The sequence below is a fragment of the Polyodon spathula genome, chromosome 2 (assembly GCF_017654505.1).
Source record: "Polyodon spathula isolate WHYD16114869_AA chromosome 2, ASM1765450v1, whole genome shotgun sequence".
Lineage (NCBI taxonomy): Eukaryota > Metazoa > Chordata > Actinopteri > Acipenseriformes > Polyodontidae > Polyodon > Polyodon spathula.
The window spans coordinates 16675220-16696698 of NC_054535.1; the positions used below are offsets into that span (position 1 = coordinate 16675220).

A 21479-nucleotide genomic window follows, 5' to 3' on the forward strand; every position below is an offset into this window, starting at 1 on the left:
CCGTCAGGAAAAAAAAAAAAAAGTTGCGTATGTACAAGCAGAGTGCTGTGATGCTTTTGTTGGAAAGTGTGTTCAAAGCTTTATTTATTTTCCCACGCTACGACCCGCCAGAAATGTGTTCACGAATTATAATTTAAGAACAGCTGCCGCGGGGACGATGGCCTGGCTTCGTGGGCACAAATTTGCCCGCGGATACCACTTTGAGGAACACTGCTGTAGATAATACTTAAGTGTTCCTGCACAAACTGCTCAGTATGGACATATTAAAAAGTACTGTATAACACTGAAAAGGTGTTTAACAGTACAACCTAAAACAGACGGTCTATTAAATCCAGTTTGTATCTTCAGGATCTCTTTTAGTTTCCTACTTTCACCCAAGTTCATTCCTTTTGTGTCCTGGTCAAACATTCTAATCTTCAAGGGCTCTGCAAATGCTCAATTTGCACAATACATGTTTCTTTTTAGAACACGCCTGAATAGATTCTGATCAATCATGCCAATGTGTTGTCCTTTTAGCTTCTTTTTACTGAGGTTCTCTTGAAATTTGAAGTAACCCATGTGCAGCACTGGAAACTAAATCTTGTAAAAAAAATTCTGCAAGCAAACACTAATCCTTTAGCAGTTAAATATGTCATGCTGTGCAAACTGAATGGTACTTTTGGGGCTGAACAATAACTTACGATACATCTTAAACATGCCGTGACTAATTATTTAAATGACACCACTGGTCATTGCCGTGCTCCGAGGTTAAAAGACCAAGAAGCAAGGATTACTGGTTACTGAAATTACAGACGACGCTTGTATCAAGGTAATAGAAAAAGACATGATTAAGTAGCTCAACCTGTTACAACATACCGCAGTCAATAACTTTTCTTGTCTTTGTCCAAATAAAAATAAGCACCCTGCTTTCTGCCAGCCAGAGTTCTCCAAACACTTGGAATGAGCTTTTTTGCAAATAAAAAAAACACTCTGAAACATTGTGCTCGGTGAATGATTACAAATTTGTGTGATCACACAAGTGTTCCCATCACTCTGTGCCAGAAGACTGTTCAGAGCATTCCAGACAGCACAGCTTAAACAAGTACCAGAATCTGGAAGGGTGTAACAGGGGTGTGGGCATCCACTGCAGTTGACACGCCAGCACAGGCATCCAGGTTGTACAATTTACAACAAAAATCAATTGCAGGGCCATACCAGTACCACTAGGGTACCAGCAGTGGCAGTCCTAGTGCTGGGTTAAATTAACACAAAACATTCAAAACAAAGCAGTGTTCAGCGGTCGAGCTCTACTCCCACAAAAAAGGATCTCCAGGAATAGTGAGTATTCCTATAGGGACTGTGGGATCAAAATCCCCCAAGCTATTTCCCTATTCATTCCAGTACACACAAACCTGGAACACACACAGTGATCTTGTATGTATAGTTATTAAAATAACAATATATTTTGCTCACCCTGGTTAGCACACACAGTCATGAGGATTCAGTCAATCCATCTCACACGCATTTACTTCCAGGCTTGCAGAACAAAGAAAATGGCTTTCCAGATCCTTTTCTACAGCATGTGGCCAGGGCTAAATCGACAATCAATAAGGCAATTAACACCTGGCCACATTCCACATCTGTCTGATCAGAGAGGGGATTCTTACCCCAGCCTTTTCAAACGTATCCATCTATCTCCATGTCTGACATGTAGTTTTTAAATGTACACGCAAAGGATGTACCATAGGTTATGGTGATCTACTTTTTCATGTTTCTGATTTTTAATTTACAGCCAGGACAGGGGATGAATGTCACGAACACGCTTGTTTAAAAAGGCTTTGCATTGTCCATAAATCAATCTCCAGACAATAGCTGGTTTAAAAGTAGATGTACATTGTCCACTTGCTATAAGGAGACATTCCCTAACTTTCTTCAGTTATTGCTAGTCTGCGGTGCCCGAGGAGACCATTGTTTTCTAGCTGCTTGAATTCAATCCATTACTAATAATGTAGCCTCAACGGCGATTGGACATTCTCCATCATAACATCTAGACTTTATATCCCCTTCCCTTTATCCAATTACATCAGGGGTTATCACGTTTGCATATGCACTCAAAGAAATGAAAGCCTTATCTGCTATCACTGTGTTAAGATCAAGCCTAATCCATTGTAGATACAGCAGTACTGATTCAGATCTGTGCTGGTAATAAAGGCGGACTGCCAGGCTAGTTTCTTATATACACACAAACAACCAATATCTATGTAACCTTGAAAATTGGTATACAAATGCATCTTAAAATGTACCAAACTGTATAAAGTAAAATAAGAAAAAGCTCTAACCCAGTCACACCAACATAAAAACAATATACTGTGCACTTATAATTTGGGCTGCAACAACTACTGACACAACCAAGCCATTCTTTTAAAACTGTGCAACTTGAGCAGCACTATCCTTTTCCATTGTTTGCCACGTTACAGCTTACTAAAGTTTCACAATCAGGTCAGATTATACAGTCAGCATGAACAGCACTAACTTGGCTCATCTAGCCTATGTTTGCATAGAAGACACACCATGAATGTTCACAGAGTACTGAACGGACGGTTTAGAGCTATGCTCACAGTGAAATAACCGCAGCACTCAGAGTAGTTTAAACTTAAATGAAACGGCTGAATTGGGGGAAATACTCTTAGAACAAGCTCTGGAACTGCTCCGAATATGAAAAGGTTATTTGACGCTAGAGCTCTCAACACTTCTTATATAGAAACAGAAGATCAGCTCATTTAATTCAGAGTCAAAGCACCTGAACATAGAGTTGTCAAAAAAAAATACAAATACAGTATTTGAGTAATTACGAAAAACGGTAAGGACAACAGAAAGACAATAAAAAATAAATACATAAAAATAAACTTTTAAAAAGACAACTGAAACATTAAAACCAAAATTTAAAAGCCGTCTTGAATTCAGTGCTAATAAAAGGCGGTTGAACACTCAATCCTGCTCTTAACATGTCCTGCAATTCACTGTTCTCTACTGGAGGCTACACTGACACCACCACCAAACTCATGTTAGCATTTTGTATCACCTAGTTCCTGTGAAAGAATGAAAACAATACACTGTATGCTGACTGAACAACAGTATTTTCAACCCCAATGATACAGTGCAGCCACATACAAGAATAACCATCACTTGTAACAACAAGAATATTGTGTGTAAACTTAATCAATAAATCAGATATCAATCCTTGGTGTCAGAAACCAAACCTGCAAGAAACAAATTAATCTTTAAACAAAAACAAAAACAAATGGTATTCAATGAAATTCACAACTACATGTAGATGAGGTTATATTTGTTGTACTTGCCTGGAAAACAGGACGGAAAGTCACCTACTAACTTCAGCATTTTCTTATTTTCTTCCTTTCTTCCTATATTCCTTGGTTGCACTCCAGAAAGGGAGTGTCTTTGGTAGGTTTTGGATCCATTGCTTATCTCTTTAGAACTGTTGGCTAGCATGATAACCACTGCTCATATTAAAACAAGGGGTGTTACTGCAACCGAAGTTATGCATTCTCACTGATACTACCCTACCCATGGTCTCCACGCTGTTTGATAATACAGTTCTTTTTTTTTTAAATATGGGGGAGGGTGTAAGACCAATCTTATTTAAAGTCTGAAAACTCTATGTCGGAGTCAGAATTCAGGTTCTGGGGAAAATAGGCTGTTCAGGTGGTTTACATGTAGTGGTTCACACAAAACATTGGTCAAAGCCAAGCATACGAATCTGAGGTTACCAAAAATTTTAAGTGTTTGAAATGCAGAGCTACACCTGATAGTTTTTTGTATTTAAAAAATGACCAATGAGATTCTACTATTTAATGCAGTACATTCCTGACCTGGAACACAGCCAACAAGCAGGCATAAAGAGAACTTCAAACTTTACTGTACTGTTGCAAAGATAGTCTAACATTTGAGGCTATGTCTAATGTTTAGTCAGTCTTGCTAAAGCCATATGGCTAAGGCATCTTTCCTAAGACTGGTCTAAAGAGCCAAACCCGCAATGCATTCTGGGTAATTAAACACTAACCGAGAAGGATACAATGGCCGACGTTAGAAAAGAAGGATGAAGGCAGTTTACCACAGCTGAAAAATGATGTCTTTAGGAGGAGTACAATGCTGAAAAACAAACATTGTTAAGGACATTTTCTAACAAGTGCACAAACAGTAACACCAAGCACGGGGAAGAACTACTGAGAGCACATAAATAGCGTTAATCCATAGAGCAAGCGGTCTGTAAAAGACAAGCAGAAATGGTAAAAAAAAAAAAAAAATTATATTTCTATCTAAGTGGATTAATCATTAGGCATTATTCATAGAAATAACTCCCACAAAGTCCCAGTCTTCATCGTGAAGTTTTCCCTGCTGCTCAGTTGCTATATCATGGCAACAAAGACCTAGACTCGGAGTTAGACTGGGGCAGCGGGGGAGGAGGCTAATATTTTAGGTAAGTCAGTTTAACTTTTTTTTTTTTTTTTTTTTTTTACAGCAAGTCAGTTTAACTTTTTATTAGCTACTTTTCACTAGACTAGTCTACGTGACAAAACTAAGATTGGTCTAGCAGTTTAGACTAGTCTAAACCACCGGCCCCACGAGGTGACAATAGGTAAATCAGGTCAATATCAGAAACAATCATTTCAGTTAAAATGAAAAGCAACATCAATATTTATTTTATATAGCACCTTTATCCCACCATCACAAAGCGCTTTACAAGACAGTAAAAAAAAAAGAATGCAAATACATTAAATACATGCATATTACATTAAATACAAGGCTAAGATGTGAATTCTAAACGTTGTGGATGCGTGTCATACAGAATCATATGAATAAGATGGAGTGAATAACCTGAAATAGCAATTTAGACAATAACAGATATCAGGCTTAAAGACTATTGAAAGCAAGAGAGAACAAGTGGGTCTTGAGAGTTGATTTCAAGCAAGCGATTGTGGGAGCTGCACACACTAAAGCTGGGAGAGAGTTCCAGAGAGTCGGTACCATGAAACTAAAAGAGCGCTCTGAGTGTGGTGAGCTTTTGCTTGGGTATAACAAGCAAGCCAGAGTTAGAGGACCTCAGCTTGCGGGCAGGGGCATAGCGGGTCAGCAGGTTGGAGAGATACTCTGGACCTGTGTGATGAAGGACCGTGTAGTCAAGCAGGAGACACTTGGAAGTAATCCTGAACTTTACGATAGCCAGTGCAGCTGGACAAGACAGGGGGTAATGTAAAAAAAACATGATCGCATCTGGTAAGGATCCTAGCAGCCACATTTTGAAACAGCTGCAACCGGTTTATGGCGCGTGACGGAAGACCACCATAGAGAGAGTTGCAGTAGTCGAGTCGAGAGGAGACGAATGCATGAATGTATCTCTGCATCCGTGAGGGAAAGGTAGGGACACACCTTTGAGATGTTTCGGAGGATTTGACTAGAGAGGAGATTTAGACATCAATGGAGAGGTTACTATCCAGAAGTACACCAAGGCTTCGTACAGTGGTGGAAGGCAGCAGCAGGCAGTTTCCAAGGTTCAAGGCAGCAATATTAAGATTCTTGAGTTGAGTTTTCAATCCTAGTAGAAGTTCAGACTTGTTCATGTTGAGCTGAAGAAAATTGGCAGACATCCAGGCCCCAATGTCTTGGATGCAAGCTGAGAGCTGGACCATGGCAGAGAGACATCCAAGGTCTAGTTTTAGGTACAGCTGGGCGTTATCTGCACAGGAGTGAAACATGTTGGTGGATGAGGTGACCCAAGGGAAGCAAGTAGATGTTGAAGAAAACGAGGCCCAAGAACAGACCCTTGAGGGACACTGCAAGTGACTGGGTTTGCGTCAGCACTGCTTCCATCATAGAAAATAGACTGCATGCGTCCAGATAGGTAAGAGGAGAGCCAAGAGAGACAGGTTCGAGAGATCCTAGCATACTTCTGAAGGCGGTCAAGAAGAATGCTATGATCTATGGTATCAAAAGCAGCAGATCAAAGAGGACATGGACAGAAGGAGCAGCAGCATCAGCATTAAACAAAAGATCATTTACAATCCGATGCCAGGCAATCTAGTCAATCTTGTGGATTGTGGCAAAAGTTCCTGTGACAGAGAAATAATGAGTCTTGGTTATAAATCTTCCTCCCACCCTGTGAGGATGCTGTGCAGAGGGAACAGAGTGCCCCGGACTGGCTGGTCAGACAATTCATTATAAGGGTTAGGTGGAAGTCAGCCATAAAGAAAGGGGGTGGGGCTACGGTATACCAAGTTATCGCCCCGGAACTTTGTAGATGCATTTTTTAAGCCACGTTAAGTACGTTTCTATGATGGGAAAAAGAGGCTTAACGTAGATTTTATATATTTCCTCTTCATAATTTATATCATATATGGTACTCTTTGTGGGCTAATATCATGCCAAATTTGGACTTTGTAGCTGCATTATTTAGTACAGTAAGCGACGTTAAGCGTTTATCACGTTAAGCGTTTTAGAATGTCCCCATATATGTCTATAAATTGGTCTTTTACATCAGCTTTTCTACTCTCCTTAAATGCAATTTAATCCATTCATGTATCTCAATCACAACTGAGAAATAAAAATATTAATTTGACATACAGACTGACAGCTGCTTCCATAAAACCCTTGATTTGGATGTAAAACTCCAGAATAACAGGATTAGTGCTTCTCCAGATGTAAAACTGTAAAAGTAACAGACAAGTTGGACTAACAGCCTCCATACAAGAGATTAAGATACACTGAATAACTTGAAAACAACTGCATTAAGCTTCATTAGAATTTGACATGGGCTCTCAAGACATACAGTATTTAAAATGTAAGTGTGACATACAAGTTTGGTTTTTGTTCCAATCTCAAACATAATTATTAAACTGAACCAATGTACACCCCTTGTGACAAGGTCCTAAAGCAATCAATTGATCATTTAATGATACCAATCAAACTGGAATTGAACAGCAGTCCTGCCCCTGCTCTAGGATGCCACAACAACAACAACAAAAACACCACAGCAGACAACTCTGGTTTTGTTTCTGGGGAGACCTCCAGTTCATTTGTTCATAGCAAGTAGGACTGCAACAAGAGTTGTATTTTGACCTTCAAAGGTTCAGAACACATTACCGAAGGAAGGTTTGAACCTTTAAATGGTACTAATTTGCATAATTTACCTGTGATGTCAGCATAGCTACTAGTTTATATTTGATTGAAAATCCTGTTATTTTACAGGCAAGCCATAAACAGGGAATAAAACACTCACATGTAGTTTAAAAATACGTTCCATAAACAGTAATCATGTTTTTATAATTTAAATAAAAATACACATTGTTTATGTACACATAATTGATGCTGCTTGCGATATTCTGTATACAGTAAGCTTGCATTACAGCAACACCAACTGCAGCAGACTTGAGCAAAACAAAGCTTTATTTAACAGTCACTGTTCCAAGCAGGTTAATATCAGTCACAGCCACATTTTAGTACTACTACTACTACAACTAATAATAATAATAATAATAATAATAATAATAATAATATGAACTTATGCTTGTCAAGTGACCCCAGAGATTGGTTGAGCCTCCATGATACATCAACAGTCGCTTGCACAGTTTGCATGCAACTTATTTTTCTTGGTCGTCTGGGCATTTAACAAAAAAATCCCAAACCAGAGGAATTGGGAGACATTTCTTTCAATACAGCTTACATTAGAAAACACTTTGCTGTTGAGATGGCGAATGAAGAAATTAATCGTTTGCCTTTAACATGAGCTGGAGGGGGGTGGAGCGGACGTTGCTCAGTTTTCAATATAAGGCTAGTGGTGACCTGCACCTAATAATAATAATATATATATATAAATAAATACATAATAGCCTACTTGACTACTGATACCATGATAAAAAGAGAAATACTATGACAACTTGTCACTAAGACGGCCGGAGTGGGAGACGTCAGACCAGAAACAGGAACAAGGAAATAAACAGAGAGAGAGAGGTGGAGTTGGTGGAGCTGAGCAAATGGTCTCGCTCAGCATTTAATGAATGAACAGACAATAAATAAAAGGTTTGTAACAAACAAAAACACAGGACACAGCACATTCGCCAAAACAAGAGACAAACAAAACGGACTATACAGGCAAACACGGTGAGCTGATACTTTAACTATTCTTTTTATCTTTACCTCCGTCTCCAATCCCGTTCTCCACTTACCAAACACACAACAACGAGTGGGTGAAAACATGCTACATTTATGCAGCTGTACCGAGACCCGATTGCTAATCAATCATTCAATTGGAGTTGCAGTACTACAAGTTAATAAAGTGCAATTCCCCGTGCTCACATATTATTACTTTTTACTTGCACGTGAAGTGCTGTGCAATCCTCGTGCCTAAATACACATATACATTTTAAACACTTGTGTTACACAGACCTGTTTATATCCTGTGTACTAATGACTACCCACCAACATTAACACACAACATATAACACAAAACACACACAGGGGCGGGCACTTTGCCACACAACTGTACAAATACTACTAATAACAATAACAATAAAACTGTTGGATATATAGGGATGTTCAATAACTCTGACAAAGTTTTTTAAAGTCCAACCTTTATTTTACAACCGAGTTGCCGGAGGTCAGGGTGGTAACCAAACAAGACCTGTTTTGTAATGGGCCATCCCTTGCTTCCAGTGTGGATGCAGCTAGAGTTGCTATGTGTACACACAGTTGGTAGTGGATTTTAATACAACAACTTTTGTTTAAGTAATATGCATTATACAAATCAGAAGATAAAATTTTGCATGTCAGTGATATTTAATGTGTGATTACAGTATTTACACAATGTCAAACGGCTTGTATTAACAGAGAAACACACACACACACACACACACACACACACTGCGTGAATATCGTCAGACTACCTTTGAATTCCTGGCTAGCGAACAAACCTTTGAACACAGCCCTAACAGCAAGCCACATTGTTGTACGGTTTTGTTTTCTGGGGACACCTCTAGTTCATTTGTTCATTATTGTATTGTTGGAATCATCCTTGTAATTCCAGTTTGTTAGGACCGTTTTGAAAACAGTTTAAAAGCATTGTGTGGAGCTGACTCACTTATATTACTCTCTCTGCATGTACAGTAGTAACAGAACAGGCATCCTACTGCCCCAAGGCTGACAGGAGAGTTGAAAAACAAGGGGTTACTTTTGAAGCAATTACACATGTTTGTCAAACTGGGTGTTTTACATTTTGAGGTATAGACAACGAGCTGTAATTTTTAATTATGTGTTTATACAGTTTAGTGTTTTTCCTTCCTAGGGAAGGATCGAGAGGTTAGCAAGAACCGTCTGTCACAAACCTGAACATAAAAGTGTTTAAGCTAAGCAAAGCCAAAAAAAAAAAAAAAAAAAAGTTGACTTCTTTTTACAGGTTATTTTTTGAACAACACTGCTGTTAACCTCCCAAACAAAACATAAGAGATGTACTGCAGACTTATCATCTATTCAAAATGACACGTGGCAATCCATTATTTACAATAATGTTTGGCAGATAGTTTCATATAAAGGCAGTAGGTAAATCAAAGGGTTCTGAATGTTACAAAACTGGATTATACCAGAAAATAAGAGCACCTTTTTTTTTTCACAGATAATTATATGGGTCTGGAACCAACTCCCAGTAATGTTGTTGAAGCTGACACCATGTGATCCTTCATAAAGCTGCTTAATGAGTTTCTGGGATTATTAAACTATTAACAACCGAACGAGCAAGATGGGCCGAATGGCCTCCTCTCGTTTGTAACATTTCTTATGTTGTTATGTTGTTATGTACCCTGCGATTGGATTTAGTGGATGGCCTTTGATTTGACTCTGTCTCGTCTGGTTTCAGATTACCTTCTTGCATGCACTTGTTCAGTGAAAGTGGCCTTTCACTACCAATGTCACCCCAAAGTGAGAGATACCGGTTTTATTCAAAAGTCCATCAGATTAGAGACCATAGATCTAAAACTGGCAAATACAAGCCATGTGCATACAGTAAATTGTGAAAACCAACATGCACATGGGTCTCTTCAGTACTGTCTGCAATGTATGTAAAATGCCAGGGTGAACCCCATTCTGAAGATTTAAAGTTGTTGGCACTCAGAAAACAACAGAGATATGCCAAAAGAATTCTAGGAATTGTTTGCATTTGACTCGTGTATACGGCAACGTTCATCTGAAAATATGACACGCATTAGCAGCTGTCAAGAAGAGGTTTCTTTCTAGGCAGCAACAGAGGAGTAATGATGTATGACAGTGATGAAATAATAATAAGGTAAAATCTCCAAAGCAGACCAACTCTACTCTATCTCGTTTAACCTGCTATACTAACCCCCAGTCCCTTCCAGACTGTCAAAACATCTACTTGATTTAGTTCAGGTTTTTTTTTTTTTTTTCTGCACCACAAACAGTAGGTCAATATGACCTACATACACATCATGTAGAACAGCACTAAGAATATCCACGAAAAACGTCCTTGAAAAGTGCAACAAAATTTCTCAGGACACTACTGTTATTGCATTGAACAGCTCAGCCAATCAAAATGGATCACCATGGCCTATATACTATACAACACATCATGCAAAAAAACAAATAATGTACTATTGGAAGAGTGTGCATGTACTGCGTTATACTAAACTAAAGGTGCGGTTTAAAACTCCATTACAAGGAATATGAACTAGCCAACAGGGCCACAGTCCACAGACGACAAACATCACCAAAATAAAATATTGCAATAGACACTCGGTTAAAAACAGTATACTAGCCTAAACAGTTTCTTGCAGCCTACAAAACTGACAATACCTTACGAAATCATTCCTATACTAACCATGCTAAAATACTCTGCTTGTAAGAATCAAGCAATCCTCTTATACTGACTACAAGTAATACGGTACTGTATCAAGTGCAATGATATGTACAGCCAATAAAATCTGATTTTGAATTTGATCACACCTCGCATGATTAGGCACGTATGCAGCGTGGATCATGCCGTGATGGAGGAAACACTGCATTGTTTGTAATCAGACAGTGAGTGCACCACTGTATGTTTTTTTGTGTTCTGTTAGTGAAAATTAGTTTCAATAAAGTGAATACACATTCATTGAATACATACTGAGTACAGCAGTGTTATTGTGTGATATGCATGTAGAGGGAGTTGGATTGCGCCGCGGTTAGGAGGAGTGGGGGGGAGGGGATTGCAGAGCTTTGCATCTGCTTAGTGAAAAACTGTGAGATTTGCATTGCAATTGAAACAGTAAAATACTGTACTGTGATGTCATTTTAATTAAAAGGCCATTACACGTAACACCACACGGCAGTTAAACTAGGCACCCTCACGAGACGATCGCTTCTCAAGTATACTGTAGTAAAATAGGATTCTGCAGCCTTGAGTAAGCATAATCATGGTCATAAAACAAATTGTTTACCCACGAGGACTTGTTTTGATGTTTGTCCTCAGTGACTGAGCACCATTGACATTTGTATACTGTATTTAAACTGCCGACACGCGGAGGTGCTTTTGTTAACTGTAATGAGATGTGGCCGAGGGCAGTGCAAATGATCAGGCTGGAGTCTTGATTACCGTTTAAAACCAGTGTTGCTTTTATTTACCTTAAATCTCATCTCAGAATCCATATTACAGAATTTAGGAGTACTTCAATAAAAGATTGCCACAAAAGGTATGACATTTCATTAGGGGTCAAAACGGAATAAGATTCAATATGAAAAGGGCTAGTTGTGAGGTAAAATTGTTTGCAATAATGGATAGAATATGCCAATACAGCAAATTGTGCCATCGATAAACAATTGACACAGTAACATGAGAGTCCATATCCTGGAAGTACAGACTTAAAAACAGTTTTCCTTTCTAAAATTCATTACCATATAATGTACTCACCCAGGATGAAATGAACTCAGCGTACTATAAAACACTGGGTTCTATTGGAGGTATCTCAATTACTGAATACTGCTTTCTTTTTAATCATTATAATATGGCCTATTGTGTAGCAAGTTTAAAAACCACCATCAAACAAAAAAAAAAAAAAAAAAAAAAAAAAAAGTGGTGTCTCTATCCTCAGAGAATGCAAAATGCAAGACTAATCCTCTTTTTAAATGTGTTTCTCCAAGACAGTTTCAAACGATTACAAAAACCTGGAACACCACTGGAAAGGCAGGACGACACTGCTTTGATGCGAGTCTGCAAGGTGTTGGAACTGGTCTGGAGGTATACATTATCATCATTTCATGAATACTAACTCACTGCCTGGAAGCATATGCTATAGGTCAAGAATGACATGGAAGAAGCGTTAAGTGAAGTTATAAGTGGCACAAACTCACTCTGGAAAGCTGCCATGGTGTCTGTACAGCACAACAAGTAGAAAGTGTAAGAAACAAGATAACACTCGCATCCATGCTTAATATGAATAACACATTACAGGCATCAATACCACAAAAAAGTATGCCATTATGAATTGAGTTGTACTTTAGTTTTTTTTTACATAGGCTGCCATCAGGTTTTACTGGAAGTACAGCCTACTAAACACTAAATGTTTGCGTCATTCTTTTAGATTCCTCACATGCTTGAGTCTTTCCACATGAAACCAAACAAACTAGGATGCAAGTGAAATCTTTTGAGTCACTATCCAAGATTCAGATGCAAGCTGGTGTTCAGGTGGATTCCATATAGAAGACAAAGCTCCATACTTTAGATAAGGCCATTTTGTAGCCAACTTTGTATACTTCTCATTACATTATCCCATTTTGAACCTCCAGGTCATGAGGTTGACTGTGACTTTTTATGCCTTTGAAATTAATACATTTACAATCCCTGTTGTTAAATATTGACACTAGTAATTTGTTTATAATAATGTTAAGAACATATAATAAATAAAATATTTCATGCAAAGTAGACCAAGTTAAAAGAAATGTTGGCTAACAGATTATTTTGAAAACACTCAAAGGTTCAAGCACGGTTCTTCAAAACAGACATTTTCAGTAAAAAAAAAATTCAACAAACCAAACCAAACAGTGTTTATATATTGTATATATATATATATATATATATATATATATATATATATATATATATATATATATATATATATATACACACACACACACACACACACACACACACACACACAGTAATGTGAAAAAGTATTTGCCCCATCTGATTTTCTGCATTTTTCACATTGAATTTGGTCAGATCTTTTTGTGGGTTGTAGTAGTATACAGAGGGAGTCCGAGAGAAATAATGACACCAAAGTTCGGTGCTTCTTTCATTTGTTTGGTGTGCAAGGTAATCAAACATGCAATCTTCAGGTGTGAAAAAGTTATTGCCACCCTAGCTAACTCAACCCAATTAAAAGGGATAATTAGAGTCAGCTGTTTGAATACTTTGGTTAACAATCAGGCCTGATCTGGGCCAGCCCTGCCCAACGTAAATCTGACTAACTTCGGCCCCTTACCATAAGAGTGAAGTTGGCAGCACACAGGTTCTAGAGGCACATCATGCCATGATCAAAAGAAGTTCCTGAACACCTCCGGAAAAGTTGTTGATGCCTATCAGTCTGGAAAGGGTTACAAAGCCATTTCCAAGGTTATGGGGCTCCACCAAACACTAGTCAGAGCCATATTGTCCAAATGGAAAAAAGCTGGGACAGTAGTGAATCTTCCCAGGAGTGGCCGTCCTGCCAAAATCTCTCCAACAGCAAGGCGTAAAATCGTCCAGGAAGTCACAAAGAACCCTAGAACAACATCCAGGAATCTGCAAGCCTCTCTCGCCTCAGCTAAGGTCAGTGTTCATGACTCCACCATGAGAAAGACGCTGGGCAAAAATAGGTTTCATGGCAGAGTAGCAAGGTGGAAACCAATGCTCACTAACATGATGAATGCTCGTCTCAAGTTTGCTAAAAAGCACCTGGATGATCGTCAAGAGTTCTGGAACAATGTTCTATGGACAGATGAGTCAAATGTAGAACTTTTTGGCCAACATAAGCCCAGTGATGTCTGGCAAAAACCAAACACTGCATTTCACAGTAATAACCTCATACCAACGGTCAAGCATGGTGGTGGTAGTGTCATGATTTGGGGATATTTTGCTGCACCTGGACCTGGATGACTTGCCATCATTGAAGGAACCATGAATTCTGCTCTGTATCAGAGAATTCTACGGAGAATGTCAGGCCATGATCTGAAGGTGAAGCGCAGCTGGGTCATGCAGCCAGACTATGATCCCAAACACACAAGAAAGTCTACATCACAATGGTTGAAGAACAGGAAATTTAAAGTTTTGGAATGGCCTAGTCAAAGACCAGACCTAAACCCCATTGTGATGTTGTGGCAGGACCTGAAACAAGCAGTTTATGCTTGAAAACCCACAAATGTCACTGAGTTGAAGCAGTTCTGCATGAAGGAGTTGGCCAAAATTCCTCCATGGCGCTGTGACAGACTGATCAATAACTACAGGAAGCGTTTGGTTGCAGTTATTGCTTCAGTTTGATTGCTATTTTGCCAAGTGAAATTAATTAATAACCATAGGTTCTGCCTCTGAATCACATTCCAAAATTTGAAAAAAATAATGTAATAAATAACAGCAGTAATTTTAATGTTTTGATATCAACCCCATTTGTCTGGTTTCTGTTGCTCCAGAGATATGCTGTCTCCTGTAACATCTATGGCACGGCTTAGCATACTTGTAAACAGAACCTGTCTGGAAGCTGTTTCGCAAATCAAGCTGATTGCAACCTAAAAGGACCTTCAATCTATGTTTAATTTTCTAACCTACTTATACATTTATGTTTTCAGAAAGGGAGATGTCCCAGTTTCACCCCACAGGTCAGCTGTACTTAACACCGGGTCAAAAGTTCAGATATATGAGGGCCACTCAACCTAGTTTAGAAAAATCTCTTTTGAAGTTGATGACATTTAACAAAAGAGAACTAATGTCAGTATATCGATAGTATTTCTAACAAAAGGAATGCAATATTAAACTGAAAAACAGGATTCACTGTTATTTTCAAGATGTAATCTCACAAATGTTTTGTAACATACAAACCTGGTGCAATTTGATCAGGAAGGGGGGCGGGGGTGGGAGATTCACTGAACGTGCAAACATCAGCAAATCTGTCCCAACAGGAACTGACACACTGACAACACCAACAACAGGGCACTGATAAGAACGCAACAGTTAGGTAGCTTTAAAAACATGTTTAACCAGCTTCCAAAATAGTTGCATTTTACCAACCAGACAATATTTTCAAGTATTTGTTTGGGCAATTGTAGTCTCGTTAACACAGCCCATCTAAACACGTTAATTGATAATATTTTATAAGGTTGTTGTGACAGTCGTGCAGTAAATAATCTAGTCTTAAATACACACATTTACTAGCCCGTCTACTTATCCCTAAAATGTATGTCCTAATCTGGCTTTATGTTGATGTCAGACTCTCTGGTTGACAGATAAAAATAGGTTTAATCCTGATAAAGTGAAATTTCCAAATTACAATCAACCGCGCCGACTCAATTGTCCAACCCTATAAACGGACACACACACACACACACACACACACACACACACACACACAAAACAGTCGTTACTGCGACAACTAGCATTACTTTTTACTTTTCAATTACTTTTCTTAAACACCCAGCACCATTATACATAGAACACACCCCTCAATTCTGATTTGCCTAAACTGATGTCCATGTATGTAAATAACAGGAATGAATGACACTTACCGATATGGTCACAAATGTACCTTGGCGATCGTAAGCACGGTGTAGCTTTACTACTAAAGTTATTAAAACACCATGTTTTTTTTTTTTTTTTTTTTTTTTTTTTTTTTTTTTAAGAAACAAAACAAAACAAAAAAACAAACCACGTATAATACAGAGTGATCATTTCAAACTTTTTTCGTTTTAAATACAGTTAAAGTTAATAATAATAATAATAATAATAATAATAATAATAATAAATAATAATAATAATAATACAAACCTGATTCCTGGTCATTTACATTGATAGTGTTATTAGTTGGAGACATATTTTTCTTCTTTGTCCAAGGGTTTACTTTAGGCAGAGGAGCTTCAATAACCGTTTTTTTCGGTTTCTCCTCCGTATCTTGACTGCTGATGCCGAGGTCATTTTGGTCATTCCCCTTGTTATTGTTTACTTGTTCTTTATTTACGATTTCTATCTGCGTTTCCATAACCACTCGTTCCTTGTTCCCAGTGTCACTTTTGTTATCAGTCTGTTTTTCTCCATGTGTCTGTAGCAGGCTTTGTCTAACTTTGTCCCCAACCAGCAGTTTGTTTTGGTTACTATCGCCACAGGAGGAGTCAGCAGTCACCTCATCAACATGATCAGAGGATTGCAAAACAGAAGGGTTAACTTCTGTGGACATCCCGTAAATCTTCGCTTTAAAAAAAAATAGGATTCAAAATATGTCTGTGTATAGTACGTTCGTAGTGTCTTTCTGTTTCCAATTCTCTGGCTATATTGAAAAAAAAAACAGTAGCTCAAGCGTAATCACATCAGGACTGCAGCAGCACCAGGCTTTCAGGAATGACACGATCTTTTAGTTCAAAAGTTTACTTATTTTTACAAATAAATCAAAAGCTGTTGAGCCTGCCCGAGAACGTTTTCTCATTTAAAAAAGAAAACAAACATAACGAAGCTGATACTGCAACCACCACCGCTCGCTGGCTAGCTGCTGCCCCTAGTGAACCAGCAGAGTGAAAAAGTAGGCAAGCATGTGGTTTGCTTAGTATGTTAGTGAAAATGACCGTGGCCTTTCCCCTTTCAGCTTCCTCTGTATTAGCTCAGTAGATTATTTACTTATAAATGCACACGGGTTGTTACGCGTCGGTACACCAACAGTCTATATCACACTGTGACGCCACACAATAGAAGGAGCAGCACCGGGAGACGGGAGTTGTACGATTAATACGGGTCTTGTTATTTCAGGAATAAACAACCAGCAGTAGCTCGCAGCTCAGAACTCGCAACGGAGAATCCAAAACGCAATCCCGACTCGTGCGCCACACACTTGGGGTTCTATGATCAGTCTCGTCGTGTTCTTCACTTCAGCTCTGTGTGACCACTTTCCCAGTTTCTCGTTTCCCAGTACTTTTGCAACAAATTGAGAGTTTTTCCGTAATATGTTTGTAGTACACGGCGTCTGGTTTTACGTGTTACTAGTTTAAAAAAAAAAATACACTGGATATGAGAGGCAGGGCTAGTCTTCTTTCCACCCTCCTCTGAAATTTGTCAATCCGGTTCAGTTCAATGCCAAGCGCCGCCACCAACAACTGCCCTAGTACTAATAAGGTAATAATAGTAATCCAGTCTGCAGAATCACAAAGGTCAGGCGTATGTGTTGTTTATTGACTACACCAGTCAATACGACCAAGCATCTCCAAATGCCACCCAAAGCTTGAAAGAAATAATAAAGTAAGTCGATCTTTTGGATTCTTTAGAAAAAGTCTGCTGTCACTCAGCATGGCAGCACTCACACAACATACAGTCAGCACAACATGGAAGGCTACGCTAAAAGCACTCCCACCCCCCCTCTATCTGCCAGTGCCAAAATAGTGAGCCGCCCCTGACTAGTCTAAGGGTTAGGTCAGTTGAACAATAAAACGAATATTCGTTATTGATAAAGGAAAACAGCTGTCTTTTAGGGAACAGACCGCGTTTTATTTACCATTCATTTGCAACTTTTCTTTATAGTTTCTCAGATCCTCCTATGCTTTCAGCCACCACGTACGAAAAAAAAAAAAACGATTTACGCACATTCCCCGCCCACATAACCTCACACGCCTCCGACTCACTTATCCTGACCTTGTGAAGGAACAGCACCGCGCATGTGCCAGACTTGAAACAAGGTTTTAGACAAGATTGCCGCCATTTTGGCTCCACCGGGGTTGACCTTTTGTTCTAAACTATAGAGATTTTGAGCCAACATGGCAAACACATAACAACAGTTTCATAAGTAGCAAGTGCCATGTTCTTTAAATGGCTTAATCATGGTGCAGTTGCACAATAGCGCCCTCATCTCCACGTTGGTCTGACGCTTTTGCGTTTGCACTTAAACTTCCACCTAACCCACGATGTAAAATACTTCCCCAGAAAGGGACACTGTTTGAGTACCTTAATACATGTACTGCAACAGCTTCAACATTGTACACATACCTTAGTACAGGTACTGTAACAGCTTCAACATTGTACACATACCTTAATACAGGCACTGTAACAGCTTCAACATTGTACAAATACAACTTGGTAAGAAATTAAAATCAACAATGCTACACAGGCAGTGAAAATGTATTTGGAAATCATAAATTACAGTACTATGCCTTTTACACAGTTATTCCATGTGTGTTTATTACTGACAATTGTTTGTACAGTAAGCACTAAAATAAAGTTTGTAATGCAAAGATTTTGACCAGATGTTTTTTTTTGTTTTTTTCAGTGTGATTTATATCATTCTTAAGTATTGTGCAAACATCAAGGACCAGCTCCAGCAGTGCCAATAATCTGCAATGCGCTGTGGTGAAGTTTAGGGCAGCTGGCATTTGCATGCAACGCCACATTTTTTGAAAGATTTGTTTATACCAGTTCAAGGAAATTCCATATTATATTCTTAGTCTTATAAACCACGTTGCCACTAATTCAGAATGGAACAAAAATTGTATTAATATAGTGCCTTATCCACCTTGCTTCTCAATGTGCTTTACAAATACTGTACAACTGAATCAGTGCAACCTGTAATCACCAATAGGATGCAATACAGCAGCCTCTTTGTCCCTAGCCATACCAGCATTTTCTGGGCAGTGGAAGACATTTCATATTTCAACATTGATAAAAACTTTCCATCAATACTCGAAATAATTTTACTGGTTCTTTTTTATTTATAAATACATGATCAAAATTAATTATATTGGTTATTCTCTACTACATATTTTGTAAAGTCTTACATTATATGTAATGGATTCTATGGAGGTATGCAAATGTAGTCTTATATTGCATTCAAATACCTGTTCGAACTACAGTTATGTGTTCCTTTTCCTTGATGTTTTGTATCTTCCTGTCCCGGAAGGAATAATTAATGGTCTAGACTAATCTTTGTTGAACTCAAAATCATGCATTATCCCAAAAGAAAAAAAAAGCAACATTTATTTAGCAATTTATTGGAAAAGTAGATGTACAAATGAGTAAGTCTGTGGTTCCATTTTAGATTGAACAAGGAGGTGGTGAGTGAAAAACGTCGGTCATTACTTTTGTGCTTCCTGCAAATCACAAAATACACAATGGAATTATATTAATTATGTAGCTTGGTCATGAATTGCATTACAGGTTTTGAAAAGTATAAATCAAGGGCAGTTTAAATGAACAAAGAGAGTAACATTTAAAATATTTTGCTAAACATCTACCATTTACTGATTTAGTATATGAACCATGAAAGCTTCACAATTAAGTTCTGGATATAATTAACTTTGTAATTATTTTGTTGGTTGGCAAGTGCGTTTTATTATAATAAAAACGGTTGGGCTCATAACCTGTCACTTTCCTGTTTACTCACTGTGTACTTTGGAGGGTTGTTTTTCTTATAAAAATGGGTACATTGGAAAATGTGCTTAACGTGAAACAGAAACAATACTGTAACCCCCTTGGTATCACCACCCTATTTTTAGTAATCTTTAAGAAACTCAAAACTAGCTGGGATTTACATAGAGACTCAATGATGTTGTATTGCAGTTGTCACCTACAAAAGTTGTTAATTAGCTCAAATTTTAAAAACCACAAATAAAAAGGGGGTTTACAATACAGTGTTACTTCCTTGTGCAGTATATTTGATCTTTTCTGTGAAAATATTTAACCTCTGTATTAATGTGCAGTATTTCTTGGGTGTTGATATATAATGCATTCGGTAGGGTAGATCTGAGTCTGACTAACTAAATATTTCATTTGGTTCAGTGACAATCGTTTGTTTTCAAAGCTGTACCATGTTGTTATTGTAGGATAACATGATTTGAAAGTGAAAGGAAGACAAAATCCACTTATTACAGTATTTAATCCACAATTCCTCTCAATATCCTTAAGAAAATTCAGTATCAGCCCTGGCTAATGAGAACTGCAACATATAAATAGCATCAAACACAGATTTAGTTTGCAATAAAATGTTAGGTAGGTTTTTTTTTTTTTTTTTTTTTAAAAAAAAACTAAATTAGACATTTGTGTGTTTATGAAAACAAACAAAACATCCCCTGTGCATTCACCTACTGTGCCCCTAGGACTTTAAACTTGACAAGCTGATCCTGAATCAGTCAATCAACTGTCAATATACGATACAGGACTTGGTCTCCATGATCCAAAAACCAAAAAGTCAGAAGACCAAGAATTTACGTGACTGCAATATGGAAGCCACATCAGTTAGGTTGTGCACCCCTGCGATTGCGGCTTCAGGTGTTTACATACCCTGAAAATATCAACACCTGTATCTCAAATGGTTTCTGAGGAAAGAGGTATTGAAAGTGCATACGTATAAGCAGCCCACTCCTATAGGTAAAGCAGACTGTAGAGAGAAGAGACTGTTTCAATCAATGCATTATAAAATAATACAGATGTCCAGTAACCCTTTAAACAGCATTACTGGTACTTCATGAAGTACTATTCCTCACCTTAGCTGCATACATTTTACAGTATGTACAGCTGTATCTGAGGAGCGCTCCAATGCACAGCCTTAAATGGACACACACAACAAAAGCAGCCCAAGTCAACTGAATTACAAATCAAGTATCGTTTTTCATCTCCAAGAGTAGTAAGCAACAAAGTAAAAAAAAAAAAAAAAAAAATTTAAAATTAAAAATGCAAATCTTAATAAAGGCTCTCATTCAAAAACAAGTTTGCATGTGAAAACATGCCAGTCTATTTAACCATTGATGTCATCAAAGCAACTAACAAGGAGGTTGCTGGTCCTGTCATTTCCCTTTATCTTCCCTTGGGTTAAAGGGCAAGTAGCAGGTTCCAAAAAATATAGCGTTACCCAAGTGTTGCTATAACTGTTTAAATACCATACCTGTAATGTTTCTTACCATCGTGAACATCCTGAGAACTTTAAAGTCTGTTTCAAAACTCTTTTAAAAATGGCTGCTCTAGCGCACTGATAGTGTAAGGATTATTGCCCACATTGTCAAACAGGTAACACAGCAATAATGATCCATGATGTGGTACGGAACAGAAGCCAGAGCATTTGTTGTTACGTTTTTTTGTTGTTTTCTTTTTTATTGCTCTTCCTGCATTGACTTAGAGGACAAATCTCAAACCCCAGTGCACTACAGCGGCCATTTTGAAAAGAGTTTTGAAACAGACTTTAAAGTTAAACATGTAAAATGTTTTCAGGATGTTAACACTGAAAAGAAAAATG

The 21479-nt window shown here is 38.1% G+C and overlaps 1 protein-coding gene across 8 annotated transcripts in view; it reads right to left on the reverse strand.

Annotated features, from left to right (window-relative positions):
* The window catches only part of LOC121330685 (la-related protein 1B-like), a 48103-nt gene extending 30314 nt beyond the window's left edge, over positions 1-17789 (reverse strand). For 3 of the 8 annotated variants that reach the window (XM_041277428.1, XM_041277438.1, XM_041277408.1), the window contains exon 1: positions 16049-17722. In XM_041277428.1, coding sequence (XP_041133362.1) covers positions 16049-16454 — 406 coding nt within the window. In that variant the 5' untranslated portion in view covers positions 16455-17722. Of the gene's footprint in view, positions 1-3338; positions 3394-16048; positions 17732-17756 lie in introns of those variants that run through there. The other 5 variants (XM_041277452.1, XM_041277425.1, XM_041277417.1 and 2 more) reach the window with 5 other exon arrangements.
* Positions 17790-21479: the final 3690 nt, after the last annotated feature.